General features: G+C 39.4%; 4 protein-coding genes across 4 annotated transcripts; 2 read left to right on the forward strand and 2 right to left on the reverse strand.

Moving 5' to 3' along the window:
* Window positions 1–361: 361 nt before the first annotated feature.
* On the reverse strand, window positions 362–1,947 carry pxmp4 (peroxisomal membrane protein 4). Its single transcript, XM_057031570.1, has 4 exons — window positions 1,780–1,947; window positions 1,620–1,682; window positions 1,345–1,543; window positions 362–1,114 (listed from the first exon to the last, which is right to left on the reverse strand). Exons 1-4 carry the CDS (start codon window positions 1,935–1,937, stop codon window positions 854–856), a joined length of 681 nt encoding a protein of 226 aa, XP_056887550.1. The 5' UTR covers window positions 1,938–1,947; the 3' UTR covers window positions 362–853.
* Window positions 1,948–2,365: 418 nt separating this feature from the next.
* LOC130524956 (E3 ubiquitin-protein ligase Itchy-like) lies at window positions 2,366–13,320 on the reverse strand. The gene is made up of 24 exons (XM_057031560.1): window positions 13,126–13,320; window positions 12,369–12,438; window positions 12,136–12,277; window positions 10,590–10,714; window positions 9,862–9,990; window positions 9,606–9,654; window positions 9,337–9,512; window positions 8,994–9,228; window positions 8,830–8,925; window positions 8,387–8,561; window positions 8,154–8,223; window positions 7,920–8,004; window positions 6,883–7,011; window positions 6,731–6,803; window positions 6,561–6,632; window positions 6,373–6,461; window positions 6,104–6,263; window positions 5,863–5,996; window positions 5,449–5,589; window positions 5,205–5,325; window positions 4,982–5,086; window positions 4,744–4,840; window positions 4,590–4,662; window positions 2,366–4,272 (listed from the first exon to the last, which is right to left on the reverse strand). The coding sequence occupies exons 2-24, from the start codon at window positions 12,391–12,393 to the stop codon at window positions 4,173–4,175; spliced, it is 2,601 nt and encodes an 866-aa protein (XP_056887540.1). The 5' UTR covers window positions 12,394–12,438; window positions 13,126–13,320; the 3' UTR covers window positions 2,366–4,172.
* Window positions 13,321–13,678: 358 nt separating this feature from the next.
* On the forward strand, window positions 13,679–15,469 carry bloc1s1 (biogenesis of lysosomal organelles complex-1, subunit 1). The gene is made up of 4 exons (XM_057031572.1): window positions 13,679–13,899; window positions 13,981–14,053; window positions 14,710–14,842; window positions 15,114–15,469. Exons 1-4 carry the CDS (start codon window positions 13,839–13,841, stop codon window positions 15,222–15,224), a joined length of 378 nt encoding a protein of 125 aa, XP_056887552.1. The 5' UTR covers window positions 13,679–13,838; the 3' UTR covers window positions 15,225–15,469.
* Window positions 15,470–15,666: 197 nt separating this feature from the next.
* Window positions 15,667–18,625, forward strand: rdh5 (retinol dehydrogenase 5 (11-cis/9-cis)). The gene is made up of 6 exons (XM_057031565.1): window positions 15,667–16,000; window positions 16,551–16,621; window positions 16,704–17,026; window positions 17,109–17,367; window positions 17,671–17,834; window positions 17,920–18,625. The coding sequence occupies exons 2-6, from the start codon at window positions 16,590–16,592 to the stop codon at window positions 18,138–18,140; spliced, it is 999 nt and encodes a 332-aa protein (XP_056887545.1). The 5' UTR covers window positions 15,667–16,000; window positions 16,551–16,589; the 3' UTR covers window positions 18,141–18,625.
* The last annotated feature ends 1,630 nt before the right edge of the window (window positions 18,626–20,255 follow it).

Consider the following 20,255-nt stretch of genomic DNA (forward strand, 5'->3'; position numbering starts at 1 on the left):
GCAAGGTGAAATCACATATGCATCATATATAAACAATGTAAATAACGATAAAATAACTAAATCAAAGCACATCACATTTAAAAAAAATACAACAAAATCGTAGTTAATGTTCTGCCTTGGGTATTTTCGGAAATCCGTAAAATAAACCCTTTTTTAAATCTCTGTCATGTTTTTAATATTTCAATAATGAGAGATGAAATAAGTCCCAATTTATTAAAGTTCAAAATGAAAGGGATGTTGTTCGATATTTAAAAAGTAGTCTGGTTTCAAAACACCCCCGCCAAAACATTGGCTCAGCTTCTGTTTGCATCCTAAATTCCAAAAACTACAGCGATCTCCAAATCAATGTAAATCCTTTGCATTTGGTTAAGTGTTTATTAGCATATTCATTTTGAACATTGCGTTCAGAATTAGGAGAATGTTAATAACATGTCTAAAGATTTTATAAGCATTGTACGCACAAAATGAAAGTCACAGTGCATCATTACAACGCTGAAAGTTTTCAGGTAGTTTCAGCTGTATATTTGTTAAAAAGGCCTGGATACTCAATGCAGAAGACAGTTTGATGGCTCTTTATAGCCCAAGAGTATGTCTTTCTCTTATATCGCAGTATATTCACAACAGATGGACATAAAACTCTTGCTCCCGTGTTTTTCCCATATTTTCATAAATGAAACCTAAAGTTCTCACCGTTATTAACAAGGGCAGATACGGAAATGAATCAATCATTACATTAAAACATCCAACTTTCAATCGATCGATAATTACAATTGAGGTAATTAGAATAATCATTATCAAAAATAAGAAGCATTAACGTGAAACTTCACCAGGTTAAAAACACCTAAAAGTTTCATTACCGAGTCCTTGGTTTATTGAAAATAAGGAAGTCCGTGATATCGTGCCATGTGTTGCTGTCATGGTAGAGGTAGTTCATGGAGGACTGCAGAGACGGCTGCAGGGTGTGAGGGTAATACTCAAATAGCCACAAGACGATACCCCACACCAGCGTGGCAAACAGTGGGAAAGGGTCATGCTTGGGTTGGGGGATAAATCCCTTCTCTACAGCCAACCGTGAGAGCCCAAACAGGATTCGGGACAGCAGGTACATGTTGATCTAAGGAAAAATAGGTATTAATGTATATAATAGAAATATTTTCCATGGTTAGAATAGGGGAAACATTGTGTATTACAAACAGATCTCTTTGATGTAGTTTGATTGCTAACAACTTGCAAAAGTGTACAGTGTACAAGTGTGGAAAAACTGCTATATGGTTAGCAAAGACACCTGGAAATAAAGTTTATTCCCCGACAACAGGGCATGAGTGGATGTCAGGCTGATCGTACCTGACTATTGATGTTGTTGTTATCGCCAAAAACCAACCATCCTCCTACACAGGCGGCCAAAAAGGAGTGAGACTGTAAAGTCTTTCCTTGCACACTGTGCTGCAGAGCTTGTAGTCCTTTGTAGGTGAATACGAAGCAGGCCAGGTTACGGGAATGGGTGTAGGTGGCCTTTACAATGGCTCGGAGTTTGTCCTTCAAACTGCGCGAGGAAATATACCGTGAGGAAGCTGCAAAAGCAACGTGCTCAAAGAATGAATATAAACTTCAATTTTTACCTGCCACCTCGGAAGAGAAATGTCATTACAAGTGCATGAGGAGCTCTGATTTTAGCACCATATCTGAGGGAATAATAATAAACCATTTAGACTGCCTGGCTGTGTAAGAACCCAGTTAGTTGCTAAGATGCTAGCTAATTTATTGAGCGTTTTGACTCACACGGCGCCATTCCGGAATCCTTTCACAACTGCAAGCGCGGCCTTGTACTTTTCTTGTTGGAGTAAATGATTTAATGTATATAAAATAGTTTTTGTCAATTCGAGACCGGCCATGACTTTCAGTATTTCTGGTACGACACAAAATGCGGTTGCACCCATACAGACCCTGCTGTCACAGTTGTGTCACACTTAAAAACGACCGTAATGCAAAAGGGTTCCTGTGCAAATGCTATTTTATTTCCTTGGTAAATACGGGCGCAAATCGATCTTTGAAACGAAGAAGAAAATGAGAGCTAAAGTTAATTATGTGGGAGCAAAAGAATAAGTAAAAGGGGAGTATAGGCATTAATTTCTTATCCTTAAAATAAAAGATTAATAAACATGTATAAATATCCAACGGCTTGACACGTCTACCGAAAAATAACTTCAATAAGAAATCAATTGAATAAAAAAAAGTAAAATTCAAGTCATATATTTAAATGCCCAACAGAAGGCACGAAGCAAATAAAGCTAGATTATCAAAGTTAAATAAATCGTATTTACCTATATAAACCTACAATCTGTTAGAATAAGCAATGCTCAACGGCTAATCAGAAAAGTTTTTAATCAGTGTTTTTCTTCATTTGTAATTTACAATAATTTCTTTATACATCTGCACACCACAGTTTTTTTCCAGTCTGGTGAAAATGAGAGCGCCAGAGGTTTTACACAGGGCCAGCAACACCCAGCAAGCACATAGATAAATGATGGACAGTGTTAATGACATAGATCCACGTAGTTCGTTTCATGAGAAATCCTGTAATATTCTACGGGAAATTAAAGGGAACTTGCCGAAATTCCAAAAATAGTTACAAATGTATTGCAAGGATTTACAGATATACATATTATCTTATTGGGAATATGTACTTCAACAATTTACTAATGTTACATGTTGAGAACACTTAAAAGATTAAATACGGTAGAAATGCTGCTGAAGCACTTTGAATTGGTGAATTCATCAGTTCTAGAAATCTGAAGCATGAAGATTCTCTAAAATGACCTCTAATGATTCTACAGAGTATAGATCAGCTAACATGATGAAATGCCCCATCACTCGAACGATGTTACGAACTAATTTCATTGGCGCCTTGTACACATTTACAATCCAATAAATGCTTTGGTAAACTGGTTCGGTGGTCCTACAGAGATTGCACTAGTGTCAGACGTTAGCTGAGCTATGGGGGAACATGCATGAAGCCCAGTGCACTGTAGATATCAAGAACAGTACACACCCTATAAAACTAGGGCCACATTTCCATAATCTGCCTCTAAATGAACCCACTGCTTGTGTGAACTACTCATTATGTTAGATTTTTTTTTAATTTTTTTTACATAAACTGCATTAGTCACTCGATCACAGATGAAAGACTTTTAACTATATTTATATTATAGCCTAAACAAACAAAAAAAAGTCATACCTGATTTTATCATACCCCAACATCATTAGTAATATCTCATGAAACAAAATAAGATAGTTTAACCCCCTTTCATAGTTTTAGCATTGACCCTCTATGATCAAAAAATGCTGTTAATACAGCAGAATCGAGGACACACGTCACTGGCTGTCACTTTAAAATACAAAAGCACTTTTTGACTTATTACTGTAAATTTAAATCATTAATAAAGGCTCAAATTCAGTGGTACAAAAATGATCAGTGGAATCTCTGGGTGTGCTATTAGCAAATGTCTTTTCTTCTACCTATTGCACATACAAAAAAATATAACCTCTTAAAAATGACCACATCTGCAACTGTGCAAACTAGTTCAAATAGTTAAGAAATAATTGCTTAAATTAGAGCGATCACATTAATCAAAGGTATTATTTTAAGAAACTTCAAATCTGCTACTGTACTCATGTGTTTTAAGCACGGCTGTCCCTCCTCCCATGTTTAAAAAGAAACTTGCGAGCTAAATCTTTGTGTTGCTGATTTTTAAGGACAATAAGCACAAATACAGTGCTTCCCTCTAAAGTGATTCATTCTGGTGCGCAGACACACTGCAGGGCCTTTACTACACAGACACACATACTGAAACTGCACTGGTGCAACACAAGAGTGCAGGTTTTGCCCACCTGAGAATGGTATCTTTGTGCCTCCATGTCGTCTGAGTGAGACTGGTAACCTTAGGGCAGGAAACAACACATCCACAGAAAATGAAACAGGGTGTCAAAGGTCGATATTGGAATGACTGAGTTTCCACCTTCAAGGCTTAGAAACTGAGGCTACTGCATATGATCGTGTGAAAAACTAAAGATGTGCACATCCGTTCCTCTCTTTAGAAGCATCTCATAGCTACAAAGCTTTTGTTTGAGATGGATCAGGCATCTGAATCTTCACTTGCAGCTGCTGAATCACGTTACTCCTGCCCAAAACCTTCTGTCTCTTCTATAGCAAACATGAGCTTCTCCTTCAGCTGCTCGTAGCTCTTATATGGAGGGAGGTCCAGACGATTAAAGCTGCAGGGAAACATAATAGTGGATATTACAAATTCAATAAAGTGCACTGAAAGGAGATGCTTTTGATGCAGTTGTATTTATTAACCCCCACAAAGTGATTCAAATTAATATTTGTATAGAATAATTAACCATGAGAATCTGCTGAAGCAAAATCTTTTTTTGATTATATTTTTTTATTTTATTTCCTCCAACTGTGTAACTCAAAAGAATAATGAAGGGGCGTCTGAAACTAAGAGGGTTTGGCCTTACATCGGCCTGACATATTTCATCAAATACTAAAAGACTTTGAAAATCAAAAAAAGACAAACTGCTCCTACCATGTGTGACTTCGTGGAAGCCAGTTCTCTTTGCCCACTTTCTCAATGCAGAACTTTTGAGGGCCGTTGCTCCCTATAAAAATGAACAGCAAGAAGGCTGGACATTAAATTCTGTAAACATGGGCAAGAATTGTAGGCGTCTGTGCCTGCGTACCCATCAGATCGGCGAAGCCCCCAACAGGAAGGCGACAGGTTCCTGTGACAAACTGCAGCAATCTCATCCTCTTCTCATTGTCCATCTCCTTAACAAACTGACCAAACATTTGTGTAAAAACACTAATCTGATGTGAGCTCAAAGAAAAATATGTCATCCTGCACTTCTACTAAGCACTATTACCATCTGGAGCAAAGTGTAATTTCTGAATGAAAATGATACAGTAAACAGACTTTACCTGCCAGAACCAGAGGATCTGTTTGCTGCTTCGTGCATAATGTCTGTAAATGGCGTTTCTCTGCCAGTCTACCAGGTCGATCTCTTGCATCCCACACAGCATCACCTACACGGAAGCCAGAAAGGTCTTTAAAAGTGCACTTGGCACACTCGGGCACGCTTTAATTTTGTTCCGTGTAGCATGGAAAATGACCAATATCTTGACATGACAGTGAAAACTGCACCTCTAGTTCTTTAGCATCAAAGTACTGAAGGTACTGCTGTGGTAAAACTTCATTGAAACCCTCAAAGAATGCTTGAGTCTGCTCCTCAACACCTCGGGACAGCCTCCACTCAGCCACCAACCTGCCCAGGGTCAAAGCGGAAGAAGAAAATTAAACATTCCTGAGGGAAATGCAATATTTTGCTGCCTCTATAAACCAGTGGGGATTAAACCCATTAGAGAAAAGGATTGTGGCGTTTGAAGACCTGATGTATTCCTCCTTATTTTCCTCAGTTACTTGGACGTTCCCTCCGTCGGGCTTCAGCTCGTGAGTGGTGACTTCTCCCAGGATCTCCTTGTCAACTGAGAAGAACATCTCCAGACCACACTCCTCTATGTTATTGTCCCTGCAGTCCACACAGTCATTATCAGCAAAATGCTTCAAACACACAGCACAGATTTGATCCAGAACAAACCCACACAAAAATGGACATTACTTTTCAAATACTTTATGTCACAATCCAGATGGAGGATGAATAAACTGTGAAGACCTAATTATCCCACTGATATACCAGAAACCAGCTTTTAAATAAATCTTCAAAGGTCCCAGATATCAGTTTTAAGTTGCAACGTGAGAAGGACCATCGCCAGAATTTAAGTGATATTAGCCTCAGACTTACTTGATCCAGATGAGAGAGTTGTAAAACTCTGGGTCAATGGACTCCAGATCTTTGAGAGCCAGGGGTTTGTTCAAAATCCGTTTGTAGAAAGGGAGGGAGAAACCGGTGTCGATGAACTTGCCATGGAACAATGCCTAAAGAGGAGCGACGTGGGGAGCTCATTAAGACTTCACTAAAAACTGATCATTAAAACAAGTGAGAAATAATCAAATACGGATGTCCTGAGAAATGATGTAGTTACCATGGCAATGAAGCGTCCGATAAACTTGAAGTACTTAAGGTGATCGGGGTTGATGTAAGAAGCAGGATTGATCTGTAGACAGTAGTTGTCTTTGCCAGCATATTCGAACAAACAGTACATGGGGTTGAGCACCTCATGGGAGAGCAGGAAGAACCACTCTCTGGAAAAACAAGCAGCGTGAGGACAATTTAGTTAAGAGGGAGTGCTCCAGTGGACATGGACACTGTCACACACAAAGAATCAGCAGTACTGGGCCTAGCTGGATTTACCTGGCCACCCCTCCGTAGTCCAAACCTTCCTCTCCGGGGAAGATGACCCACAGTCTCCGCCTCAGATCTTGGGGGTGAAAACTCATAATCTTTGAACGGAGAAAGAATATAAAGATATGCGGACCTCACAAACAGACAGGGAATATTCTTTTTCACTAAAACTAAAAAGTATGAGGCCGGATGATCACCTGTTGGAAAGAGTCCTCGAACAGGGTCTTCCGTGAGACGGTAATTTTAATGTGCTGAGGCATTGACAGTTGCTGTAATCAAAAACAATTATCTCTATTCACTCCTTGTTTAAAAAGCAATGGCAGTAATGGTTGTATTGTGGTTGACAGCCTTGCTGTGGAGCACGAACCTGACACCAGAACCTGAAGTATTGCACTTTGGCCTTAAAGTCCCTTACATAAGTTATCTGTGGACCATTTTCACTGTAAGAACAACAGACTCATTTTCAGTGTCCATACAGAATGTACATCCGTGGGTTGCGCTAATCCTTTGTGGCCTTACAGTGAAGATTTTCCTGTACGAGGGTCGATGTAGGTGGTGGTCCTCCTGTTGTGATCTACAAAGTAAGGAATTCCATCCACAGTGAACCTCATCTCCCATCCTTCTGGCAGAGGCTTGTCATTCAACAGCCTGAACAAAGCAGATACATTTAATAAAAAATTAATAATCATAACACAATAAACAGATATACGTTTGTACTGTAAGAAGATAAAATGTAAACTAATAACCAGTCCATTAACTTGATGATTTATATGTTAGTAACTAGATTTACGAGTACTGGTACCAGTATCAGAGGTTACTAGTGTTTGATAAAACCAGGGCATTAATGCAGAATGTGTGTGAAACAACATGTGATGTATGCATAACAGAACACACATTAGTCTTGTGTGATAAGAGGGAAAAGGTCTAAAACATCTAAGAACATGGGTCTCATGGTTCATAGCTTTGGTGTGCACTGGTGAGATTCTCTTAAGATACCGGTAGATGAGCATCATTGTTTTTGTCTTACTTTAGTCACAGATGATGTTCTGAGCGATTACAGTTCATTACAGTAAGTGGATATATGAAGTTATACTATTATTGAGATTCCTTATTATTTGAAATATGTCATAAAACAATCCCCACCATATATAAAATCGAAAAACTACACACAGCTTACAACTACTTAACTTGTGACAAAATACTGAATCAGTTAGATGTAAGCACAATTTCCTCTCTAACTTCCTCAGTAAAAAGAACAATATTGTTGAACCTCCCATCTTAGTACATCTCCCACATTTTATGTTCTGCCCTCAGATACATTATTTCAATTACACCAAAGACAAATGACCTGAACTATTAAAGCCAAAACAGCTTGACTGCCACCTGGTGGTAGCCTGCAATACAGCACCTCAATTCAGAAGACGAGCAATTTAAAGTGAGGGATTTTGTTTTTCTCCCAAATTTTTCTCACATTAATGCAGATATTAGAAGTAAACTTTACTTCAGTAAGTAGAGTGAGAATGAAAAAGAGGGGTAAACACAAGGCTGGGACTTACCCTTGATTCCTTGGGTCCTCCCATTGCGTTGTTCTTGTTGGATGGTGTACAAAATACACTCTTCCATTTGTGTCAGTTCTTTTCTCTGAAAAAAAAAACAAAAAACCCATCACATAGATGTATTAGTTCGCTGATGTACTGTTATATTGGTACATTTATTACTATCCTAGAAAAGAATTCAATTCTCAATTTTTTTTCCAACTCAATATGAAGTTAATGATTTGCAATATTTACCCCAACCATGCGGCAGAGGTCCCAGTGGGTCGAACTCTTTATTAGCTGTTGCCGCCAACTGGTCTTGCAGCTGAGAGAGATTGGGTCACATTTCAGTTATATAAAAAGAGAGAATACACTCAAACCTTTCAAATAAGACCATGCAAGACACTTCAAAAGCACGACTTAATGGTAGTAAGTGATCCCAATCCATTAGCAACTGATATCATCACCATGACTGTGACTGCTCTCACCCCATAAATGAATCTCTGGTTAAACTGCTGCATGGCTCCCTGCAGCTGGCTGCGCTGATGCTGCCACTCCTCATAGTTTCGCACCGATTCCTGAGTGGGACGCTGCCAAGTGGTAGTTCTGGTTATGTGGTCCACATAATACACCCTACCCATTGGATCCACCCTGCGTTCCCACCTACACATATGAAAGAAAAAAGAACTGAGCCACCAAAATTAGCTAAGGGCTGCAACCAATATATGCAGATATGAGTTGTTATAACTTGCTCTAGTGTAAAATGACAAGTACTTGGACTTATTTTGCAGCAACAGCAAAATATTGTTAAGAAAGAAGTCTGCATGAGTAACAGTTAAAGAAATATCATGCACACAATTAAAAAAGAAACAAGCAAAAAACGAATAACCATGCACTGACGATCTAAAAATTAATTCAAGGGTTTGTGTACCCTGCAGGCAGAGCCTCAGGTCTGTCCCAGGTTGTCCGTTTCTCAATGTGATCCACGTAGTAGACCCTCCCATTCTGGTCCACCCTTTGCTCCCATCTGCAGCAACAAATATGTTTTAGAGTCACATTTTTAACAGCAGAGACTTTGCAGCACTGATTATGTACCCTGGTGGTAAGGGGCCATTGTTTACGGGTGTGATTCTGGGAGCTGGTGTTGCCACGGATACCGAGGAAGTTGGTCCAGATTTAGGACCTGCTGCCTGTGAGGAACCTGCTGCACCTGCAGCTGCAACACCCGAGTTGTCCTGCTGATTAGAACCTCTAGTTGCTAATGCCTGAGAGGACCCATCAGAAGCTTGACCCTCACTCAGCTCACTGGGGGAGGAACTGCTGGAGGAGGCTAAAAATGGGATTGCAAACAACAGGATGAATTTGCTGATCCTAAATATATTCTTGATGTGAAAATCGGTTAACAAACGGCTGGAAATAAAATAACCGCTGGCCTTACTCGGTGAGGCAGTTTGCCTATGAGACGTAGGATTGAGAGGCCTGGCAGGTCTGAGATGGTGCGAGGCGTCAGAGTCCCCTGGAGATCGGGAAGGAGAGTCCGTACTGACGGCCTCGCCATTTTGCACAATAACCCACTCCTCAGAGTCACTGGAGGGAGACGTATCTCTGCTTAGCCTGAGGATGTAATATTTCAATAGGCCGTTAAAGAGCTGTGCAATTACTTCTCAATGGGTCTTCTATGTATAGTTCTGTGAAATTGAACTCCACCTGTTGCCGGTGTCTCCATTTTGCCTTGCATTCCCATTTGGAACATTAGCTGGAAGAAACCAGAAGAGAGAAAATAATTGGAGATGATATTGCAACAATGCAATTTCAGGAAACACATTTTAAAAGAACAGCGTGTATGAATTATGCAACAAGCTCATGTATAAGTAAAAAGAACTACATTTTTGGACATCATTTATGCTCCATTAGCTTTGCTGTATTCAACCTGGACTACCTGTAGCAGGTTTGAGCTCCTCACCTGTTTTCTCCGCAGAAGCAAAGGTTTCTGGGTCTACTTGCATGCCATCCAGACAGACTGATAGGTCACCCACGACATCCCGAGGGTCTCTGTCCGAGCTCAGCTGCAGCGTCTGCACGACCTCACACACTGGTGACACAAAGTGGCGGAAAGAATTTTTGTTAATGATCTGGACTTTGCATAATTATCACCAATTGATAAATCAGATTTATGTGTCCAAATGTAACAAATCTGCACAGGGAAACCGAATAATTTAAATAGAGCTGAAAAAATTGCTTACAAATAGCCTACAAAGACCATATGGTAGTTTCGTTTGTTCATTTGTTGGGGTCGTTTCATTAAAGTGCTGGGTGGGGAAAACAAGAAATGAGTGGGAGCTTCTGGGATTAAGGATGTTTCGGCAATTGTACAATCTAAAAAATAGAGGATGTCTGTCACCATTTTCACATTATGCCACCAAAGACAACAACATCTACAACTTTATGCATCCTAAAAAACACCTCCAATGGAGGATTGAATCAATTTTTCTATTAAGACTTTGAAAACCTGGATAATATCCTTGTAAGGCAAAAAACCTCCAACATTTTACCGAACAAGATGGTGAATAACTCTTTCAGTATTTAAAGTTGAAAGGCAAAAAAATGATAAACAGCGTGACTCAATTGCTGTGTTCTTCAATAAAATAAACTGTGCTGTAACAGTGCGAGGAAAACTCTGCGTGAACGCACATTTCAAGTTGTTGGCCTTCAGTGTCTCATTGATCTCTAGTGTGGCTAATCCCAACAAGATGTCAGCTTTCAGGGTCTGGTGACTCCAAACACGGAATACCAGCTTGCTGACTGGGGTCACGATTCTGGGAAAACAAAACAAAAGAAACCCCCCACACATTAATTGCAAGCCAAAGCAGAGCAATACAGGACGTTTTGAACTAATGTTTAGGGAATGCAAAGTCAACCAAGCTGTGACCTGAATATGGCCATCTTCAGGGGTCTGTTAGGATAGTTAACATACTATGGAAGTCCAATTATCATCTATGGGCTATATGAATGGACTGAGGTCCATGCCCATATTGTACTTTTGAACCCAGACATTACAGGTAACAACAATGCAATTTTATGTAAAAAAAAAAAAGAAGAAAGTGTTGTTGTTATATCAGCTAGCTCAGGTTCAAGGTGTGTGTGCAAAAAAAAAAAAAAATCCCTCTCAGGATTCTTTTTGACTAAAGCACATCAGTTTTATTTATGCATTTTTTTATATCAGAGCTGGGCCACATTCACTTAAATGTCATGTCTCATTTCAACCGTGTTTTATGTCCTGCCGCTTCAGCAGTGCTTTACGAGGCCAAACCTGACCCTGTTTTTACTCATCCCTTTTCTCAATAAACATCTGCACATAATGCTCTGCACAGCAGACCAGAAATCCTGACTATGGTCCGTTTTTGCTTCTGTTCACATGGTGCTGCATGTGATGTCGTGTCACTGTTCTTCCGCTTGAGCAGGTCACTTCAGGGTCTCTGAAGTGATACATCTGAGGACTCTGGCTGTTTTCTGTGTGTTTGTGCATTTCTGTCCTCAGCCAGTGCAGGTGCCACCTTGGATGGAGGACACCGTTGCGTATATAAAAAGAAGACGACGTCGGCAGCTCAGAGGGTCGGAGAGCGAGACGTGTGAGGTGGTCTTGAGCACTTTTTAAGAGTAAAACTAATTGTGATATTCCAGAGTAACCTCCCTGAACTTCTACAGTAGTGATATTTGCTGGGAATGAGCCGTCTTATCTGTTGAAAATCAATTTTTCTAAGGCAGGGAGGTTAGACTTCGTTTTCTCTTCGTTGTTTTATGTGTAGGTAAGTTTCGGTGCATGGAGAATACTTTGGGGAAGGGGGGGGGGGGGGGTAAATTTGAAGATATTTGCACCCCACTGCCTAAATATCACAATGCATCAGTGTAAATAAATATCATTTGGGTGACAAATTGAAGAACAGCCATGTAGTAGTTTTCCCTTTACATTGCAAAAATGTATACATTGGAAAATATATCATTAACTCTCTAGTTGGATTTGAGCAAAAACAATAAATAAATAAAAAATAATCATTAGGACCTACAGTGGGAATATAACCTGAAAGTTCTGTCCATTTGACTTAATTGCTTATTAATTATCTGCATTGGATTTTATCTAATTTTAAGTTGCACACAGTCCAACCCAAAAATGTCCCTCTCCCTTAAACATCTGACAATAAACGAAGTACTTGCAGACCTGCTGCGTGACCATACTCACACTGTAAGAGGCTGCTTCCATTTGGGAGTGTGTGTATTATTGCATTTGTCAGTTCTCTTTGACTGTCCATCCACAGCGACCTCCACATATGGACTTGGCCCAAACCAGTTCCTTTTGTTTTCTCTCAGTTTTGCGGAAAGAACTACAAGACAAAAATATACCGCAATCAAATTACTCATTACATATACATTAAAGCAGCCTTTATTGTGTCTGACATTTTTGAAAATGGATACCTGTGACTTGCAATTGGGCCTTCATGGCTCATCCATAACAGTGCAGGCTTTGTTGCCACACCAATAGGACCTGCAAAAAAAGGAAAATAATAAATCATATGTAAACAGGGGACTCATTTGCAAGGTACAAGACTGTGTTTTAAAAACTGACGATGTTATAATGATGCCACAACTAAAGTGCAGCCTCACAAAATAATGACAGTAATACAGCAGTATTATTAGTAGGAACCAGTTTATACAGTTTTTAAATGTGATGATTAAGGCTTCTTATAAGCCTTTGTTCGTTCATTAAGATAATCAGTGTTACGTCAAGGACCCAGCGTCCTCCTTATATTATGAACAACTTGTCTTAATAGTCTCAGCCAATCTATACCTTGCTCATCGTTGACGTCCATTTGACAGGACATGAGGAGTTTTTGACATTATTGATCATATTGTTACTATTAAAAGGATATTACAGAAAGACGTTGAGTTGAGAAGAGAAATCGTCACCAAGAGTTGCTGCCCTTACAGTAGTTTAAGACACTGCAATTGTAGGTTTAAGGCTTACATCACAGATTAGCAAGGGGTTAGCTAAAAGATGTTTTGTCAAAACAATTTTAAACTTAGCCCCTCTAGAATAAATATTTTCATTGTAACCTAACTATAGTGTATTATCCTCACTAAAGTGTATTTGTATTCACACAAAATAGGAAGTCTCAGCGCCATATCGGCGTCCTGAGCACCGCTAACTGTAGCTAATCATGCTTAGCCTTACCTATGTCACCAACGCTTACACCTCGTTTTGATCGCCGAGTTGAAGGAACTGTTTACATGTCATTCAGCGAAAGATTAAATGCCTATACCTGGCTTCAGAAAGAGATAAAATAGCACCAAACTGTTGACAGATAGCTACCTGCTACCAGTACAGAGTCCGTGTTGCTGCGTTTACTTAAAAGAAAGCTATAGATGTTGTTCCGTTTGAATTTTTCGTAATAAAACAACAATAAAACCGCACTTGCTAAATACGGGCGTAGTGTCGTGGCTGTGAATGAAATACATGTTGCATAATTTTTACTATTTTCGATAATCTAAAACTCTAAAAGTATCGTAAAATTATTATTCGTGGATAATTAAAAAAATAAATCTTCTATGCTTTTATTTAGACAGCTATAAAAGGAGGTGACGCTGACTGATATCAACATGACTTTTCCCCAGAAATAACAGGACCTCTGTGTCTACAAATACAATATTTATTCCGGTACAAGTAGATTTATTTTGTATTAGTTAATAATATCTTAAAGGCAGGACATCGACGTAAAAGTGATCACTGTGGACACGCCCACCTCTGTCAGACGCTTTTCCGGTCTCGTGATAACGGTCAAACTGATCAGCTGTTAGCAGATCCAGTTGCTATTTTAATAAAGCAATGTTTTATAGCTCAATAACGAGTTTGGTTTGATATTAAACAAATATCAACGGCCATTTGAGATGCTGTCGCGTCTACTGAAAGAGCACCAAGCGAAACAAAATGAACGAAAGGAGCTGCAGGGTGAGATGCTCGATTGCTAACTAATTTAGCTGTAGGCAAACAATGGTGCATTTACTATTTGTGTTGGCGTTTTACTTGCAGAGAGACGCAGACGTGAGGCGATTTCTGCAGCGACCTCTCTAACAGAAGCCCTGGTAGACCATCTTAATGTCGGGTATGAAATATCTGTTTACTGCATGCTGTTTTTCCAACATTCTTAGCAGCCTTACTTGTGGGTTGCGGCTTTTTGTAGCCTATTAACAGGGAAACTCTGGGAAACTCAGTCCAATCTTTAGTAGATGTGGCAGGACGTGTTGTATTTTCTCTGCAGTATTGGCAGGGAAAGTATGTATCAAATGTATAAATGACAAGGGATTAGGTAGTACCGCAACATACATAGATAATAACTTCCTGTCAGAGGTGTTAACATTACTCTGGATAGTGGAAGACACAAACTTCTTTGTGTGGTTTCCTCCCTCTTAATTAGGTTTTCACAAAATCATTCTATTCTTAACAGCAGAATTGGTCCAATGTGACATAGCCACAATTAATACAATAAGATTTTTAGCATTGTGAAAGTGGTGGTGAAACCAAGACAATCGGCTTACAGGCATTGCTCACAGTTGTACAATTGCTTTTTATAGAAAGGATTATGGCTGCGATCCTTCAGTGACTTGGTGAAATTGACTCCGGTTTGAATTAAAATTCATTTATGAATTGAGAAACAAATGACTATACTGGAGACTTCTCATTCATGTTATAGCATACTGATCTTAAAATGCTGTCTCCACATACTCCTCATGTTATTGTTGTTTCCCATGTCTTCTTCAGAGTTGCCCAGGCATATGTAAACCAGCGTAAACTTGATCATGAGGTGAAGATTCTCCAAGTTCAAGCAAGCCAGTTTTCCAAACAAACTGCACAATGGATCAGCATGGTGGAGGGTTTCAATCAGGCCCTCAAGGTATGACACTCTTAACATTTGCAGATGATACCTTTTCCCATTGATGCTTTAATTTTATATCATCCAAAGCCGTCTTTTTTAAAGACTTTGAACGTGTGATAGTCAGTGGATGGCAAAAACCCAAGCACCGTGTGACTCACATCAAAAATGAGATATCAAAATTGTTTCCACAGCCCATGATTTTACTTCCTCATAGTACCGGTAGATCATTGTGGATTCCCTGACGTATGAACAGGTGATGCTAATTGGTTTTCATTCTCGCTCTGAAAAGGAAATTGGGGACGTTGAAAACTGGGCCCGCAGCATTGAGATGGACATGAGGACCATCACCACAGCACTGGAGTATGTGCATAAGGGTCCTCTTCAGTCTGCTTCCTCATGAATGTCATCAGGTTAGAGCTGCGAGCCCGCACTGGAAGGGCAGTTTGGCTGACGTCTGTTGGTGAAGGGGCTGCATTTTGAAAAGGATCATCTGTCTTATTGTGTTTGAATTCTCTTTGTCAACTTACATTGATGGCTTTATTGTGTTTGTCTGATTTTTAAAAAAATAAATTGTAAATAAATCCAACTTTGCCCTTTTTTAAAAACTGGAATCATAAATAAAATGAAAGCACATAAACCCGCAAATATGTTTCTTCGTCAAACTGATAAACCACAAGATTAAACGAGCTTTCCTGGCATGAAGCACATGGAAGTAATTGTACACAGGGCAGGAACCCAGGGGTGCAGAAACCATAATAATCCTATAATAATTTTCAAATCTTCACATGGACAGTTTAGCAGGTGGAGTATCAGGTGGATTTATGTGACAGTTAACTTAAAACGCAGTGATACCATGTTGCTAAGTTAGTGCCCGTCGGCCTAGTGAACCAAGTTCTTCAAAAGGAAATGGACCTGATTTTCCTCACTAAAAACATCTAAAAAATGACTAATTTGAAATCGTAGTTTTCACATGGGTACAGAAAATTCATTGTGCACTCTACAACAGCCACAAATGTAAGTTGTTACAGAGCAGGGATTACATAAGGGATAAACCAGCCTGAAGGATAAAGTCTCTCTGACCAGCCTTTCTCAGTTAATACCGAAGAATAACCAGAAAGGGAAGAGCTCGGACTGGTGGAGGTCCATCACTTTTAACATCTCTTCGGAAAGGCAAAGGTAAGTGAACATATACATGGTTTCTTTTCTCCATCCATCCATGACATATTCATTTAGCATGTTCCTATTTATGAATAAACCTGACATTTCGACAAAAAGATTCTATCAAATGCATTCATTGGGATTTCTGTGTTATTTAAAATGTCCAACTCACATTTATTGGAATTGGTTTAAAATTTAGGCAATTTTGTGTTGGTTTTGAACATATTGGTGGATTTTGCTTCTTTTTTTTTCTTTCCAAATGTGGGTACTGATGGATAGCAGCTTAATTTTGTATCTTTTCCTTTTTTCTCTTCCACTCTAATTAAAAAGCATAAGCAGCTTGGTCACAGGCATTAAATTTGTGCTCCACAACAATACACTTCTCAGTTCAGGCAGCCCCCCACCACCCGTACAAATTCCATTCTTTCAATTGTAAGAGCATTATGGAAATAGCTCTCATGTGCCTAAAACAAATATCACCCCTGCTAAGGCCGTCATTGGAAAATAAGTCTCAATGTACGTCTGAGTGAAAACAGACAACATAAAATTTGCTTAACTTGATTTTTAGGAAGCAAAAAGTGGTGAGTACACCCTCCTCGGAATCATCATGGATACACAGTTTTTCTACGACCTTTTAGGGTAAGAAAAGTCCTGCAGTAACAAGTACAATAATCTAGACTGTTATAATTCAGTTCTTACTGAGATTTAATGTCTCTGACAGGGAAAATGCTTGCTTGTACACCTGCGGTACCTTGGTGGTCCTGTGGATCCTCGTCTGGCTGTACAGAGACAGCCTGGAGATCGAGGGCATCCCCGACAAGTACGTGTTTGTGACTGGCTGTGACTCAGGATTTGGAAACCTTCTGTGTAGGAAGCTGGATCGTAGAGGTTTCCATGTGTTGGCTGGCTGCTTCACCGAGAAGGGAGCCGATGACCTGAAGAGGGCGGTGGGACCTAATTTAAAAACAGTCCTGCTGAACGTGACGAACGAGGAGAGCATCCAGAAAGCCATGGAGTGGGCCAAGAAGGAGGTCGGGGAAAAGGGTGAGATGATTTTGAAAGTAGGTAAAAAAGACTATGAACATTTTTGATTTCTCATTTAAAACATATGATTTTTTTTCCTCAGGACTTTGGGGAATTGTGAACAATGCTGGAAGCTCTTTGCCCATGGGTCCCTCAGAGTGGATGAAAGTGGAGGATTTCCAGCGCACACTCAAGGTCAACATGAATGGAGTGATTGCCATGACCATGGCCTTCCTGCCCCTCATCAAAAAGGCCCGCGGGCGTATTGTTAATGTGGCATCAGTGCTGGGCAGGGTCGCTGCAAATGGAGGAGGATACTGCATCTCCAAATTTGCAGTGGAGGGTTTCTCTGACTGCCTCAGGTATGACCGCTACTGAAACCAGGATGCGGTTCCACTTCCTCCAACAGAACAGTCAGAATATGCAGAATCTATATGCAGAGATTTAAGGTTATGTTATGTGGTGATTTTTGGCCACCTCTCCTTTATATTTCCAGTTTCATCATGACCTGGTGATCTTCCACATTCCGTACATTTATCAGCTTTGAATCTTTATTTAATATTACTTATTTGATGATAGTCAAGAAACCATTGTCACATAAAAGTAAATATATATATATATATATATTGCATTAATTTATGATCATAATTCTTTTTTTTTTACAGGAGAGATTTACACTACTTTGGAATCAACGTCTGCATCATCGAGCCAGGCTTCTTCAAGACAGCAGTGACGAGCCTGGATCCCCTGGAGAGGGAGCTGCATCGCCTCTGGAACCAGCTCAGCCCTGAAGTAAAGGCCACATATGGGGACAAGTACCTTGATAAATGTCAGTGAAGCTCCCACAGTTGGTAAAGAGAGACACATGACCCATGGGCTCATTTAAAACCCCCGTTTGAATGTCTTATTTCCAGACATCAAGGTGCAGCGCTTGATCATGAATGCTGTGTGTGACTCGGACCTGAGCAAGGTGACCAACTGCATGGAGCATGCTCTGACCGCCGCCCACCCGCGCTCCAGGTACAGCGCCGGCTGGGATGCAAAGCTCCTCTGGATCCCCCTGTCTTACATGCCCGCCTGTGTGGTTGACATCGGGCTGAAACTGGTGCTGCCCCGTCCCTCAAAGTGCGCGTAACTCATGCCAACTCTGAAGGAAGCCTTGTTATTGTTGTTTTTCATCGGCCTTTCTGTGTTGCTCTGAAATGCCTCAAAGAAATTGTTAGCCTTTCAAAATAACTATAATCCTTATCTCATCAGCAGTGCAGCAACCTAATATTCCCAGTATTCATCTGGGAGAGATGTTTACGTGGTTTCAAAGTTTGCACAATTTATTAAAATGCAAAATATATAACAATGTTAGAAACTTTACTCTTTAATATTATTTTTCATGTGACATATATACCCATGGCGGTTGCTGCTGCACAGAAAGACTTTTCTAACAAGAACAAAAAAGTTTTACCATAACAAAAACGTTTTAAATTAAACTTACAGACGGTGTCTGAAAAGTAATTGCAAAGTAATTGCTTTACATCACAATCAAAGGACATCACAAATCTCTGTGTGCCATGGTTATTCAAATGTAAACATGCGAGAAGCTATTAAACAATCACATGTCAGCAACATCCAGTGTTTTAGTTATTTTGCGATAAATAGGGCCATGGAGAGAATTTGGGTTACACACTATTTGTGGGAGTCAGCCAAATGTAATTGTATTATAACCTTATAATGATATAAAGCTATTTACATTATTTTAACTAGAAACCAGAAGCTGTTTCAATCGAAATGCATCACCGACCACAGAAGAGTGCCTTGCTTTCGTGTATGCCTTCTAGTCCACTATATTTTGTTGGACATGCAACAGTTCCTTTACCTTACCTTTTTAAGGCCAATTATTCTAAAACATAAAGGTATTTATGTGCTTCATTACTGTCAGCTTATTTAATTTTAATCAACAATAATATTCTATTTAACAACAGACCCCTGACATGACAGACTTGTCATTTTTAGGCCTGGAATTTGTAGAATTTGTGTTGTTGTTTTTAACTAATAAGATGGCACTGTGCATTTAATTCATTATTTATTTATTTATTATCAAACCCAACAGTCAAGATTGTCTCCAGGCATCTTACAAAAACACACAGCTTGACCACCATGCAAGCAACATTGACAAGGAAGAACAAACACATACATCATAAATGCAAATAAATCAGTTAGCATTGTTAGTTGAATGGCAAATATATACAGGTAAAATATTACTGTTCTTTTCTAGGAAGTTGATTCATATGCAGTGACAGAAAGAGCCTGTTTGCTGATCATTTTTGTTCTTTAAATCAGCAAGAGAAAATAAAAATCTTGAATATTTTGTTGTATTATTAAAATATTATCTGTACTGTTCTTTGGATTTATTGGATTGGATTTATTGGATATTGGATTTATGGAAAGCCTAAAAAATAAAACAGAGAAATAAAAGCCAAAAACAAATGGGAGAAATTGACAAATTAGCCGGACACAAGCCAATTTTTAGTGTCCCCTCACAGTGGCACAGTGGAATACGAACTGAATTGGACTGTGCCAAACTTGGATTCAGTACAACAGGATTTTATGTCATGTTCCTGCTGATAAATGTGGGGAGGTGAACCAAAGCAAAGCCAACCAACCTTTAGCCTAAAAGCTGTCTCTCCAGGAACAAAAAAGTGCTGGAGATAATAGCTGACTGATTCAAAATAAAAACAAAACAAAACTAACTGCACAGTGACGGTGAAGATCGTATGTGCCCCTTATAAGGAACTGGAACTTCAGGAGGAACATTTCTGAGGGTTCTATTTTTTTATGACATCATTAAACCCCTGTCTTAGAGGTACACCACTCTCCGCCATTTTAATTTTGATACTCCACAGATAAAAACTTATATAAATTATTCTGATAAAACTGTTAAATCTAATCTATTCCTGTTTGGTCTCACATATGATTCCAAGTCAATTTGATAAATTAATGTTTGAACTACAAAATGAATTAAGTATTTAATTTCCAAACCATCAACTGCAGCAATACTCAGTTCCTTGCTGGGCTTGTCTGAAACTAAACTAAATGGTGACTTTAAGGATGCGTACAGTACAGTAATAATGGAATATCACATTTTATCAGGATATGGCATCAAGGGCCATTGAGGCTGCACAAGTTCATCAGTATACTGTAGTATATTTTTCTTTACAGATAATTTGATTATCCAGTAGTATTTTTACACGTTTAA

This window comes from Takifugu flavidus, chromosome 4 (genome assembly GCF_003711565.1).
Source record: "Takifugu flavidus isolate HTHZ2018 chromosome 4, ASM371156v2, whole genome shotgun sequence".
Taxonomy (NCBI): domain Eukaryota; kingdom Metazoa; phylum Chordata; class Actinopteri; order Tetraodontiformes; family Tetraodontidae; genus Takifugu; species Takifugu flavidus.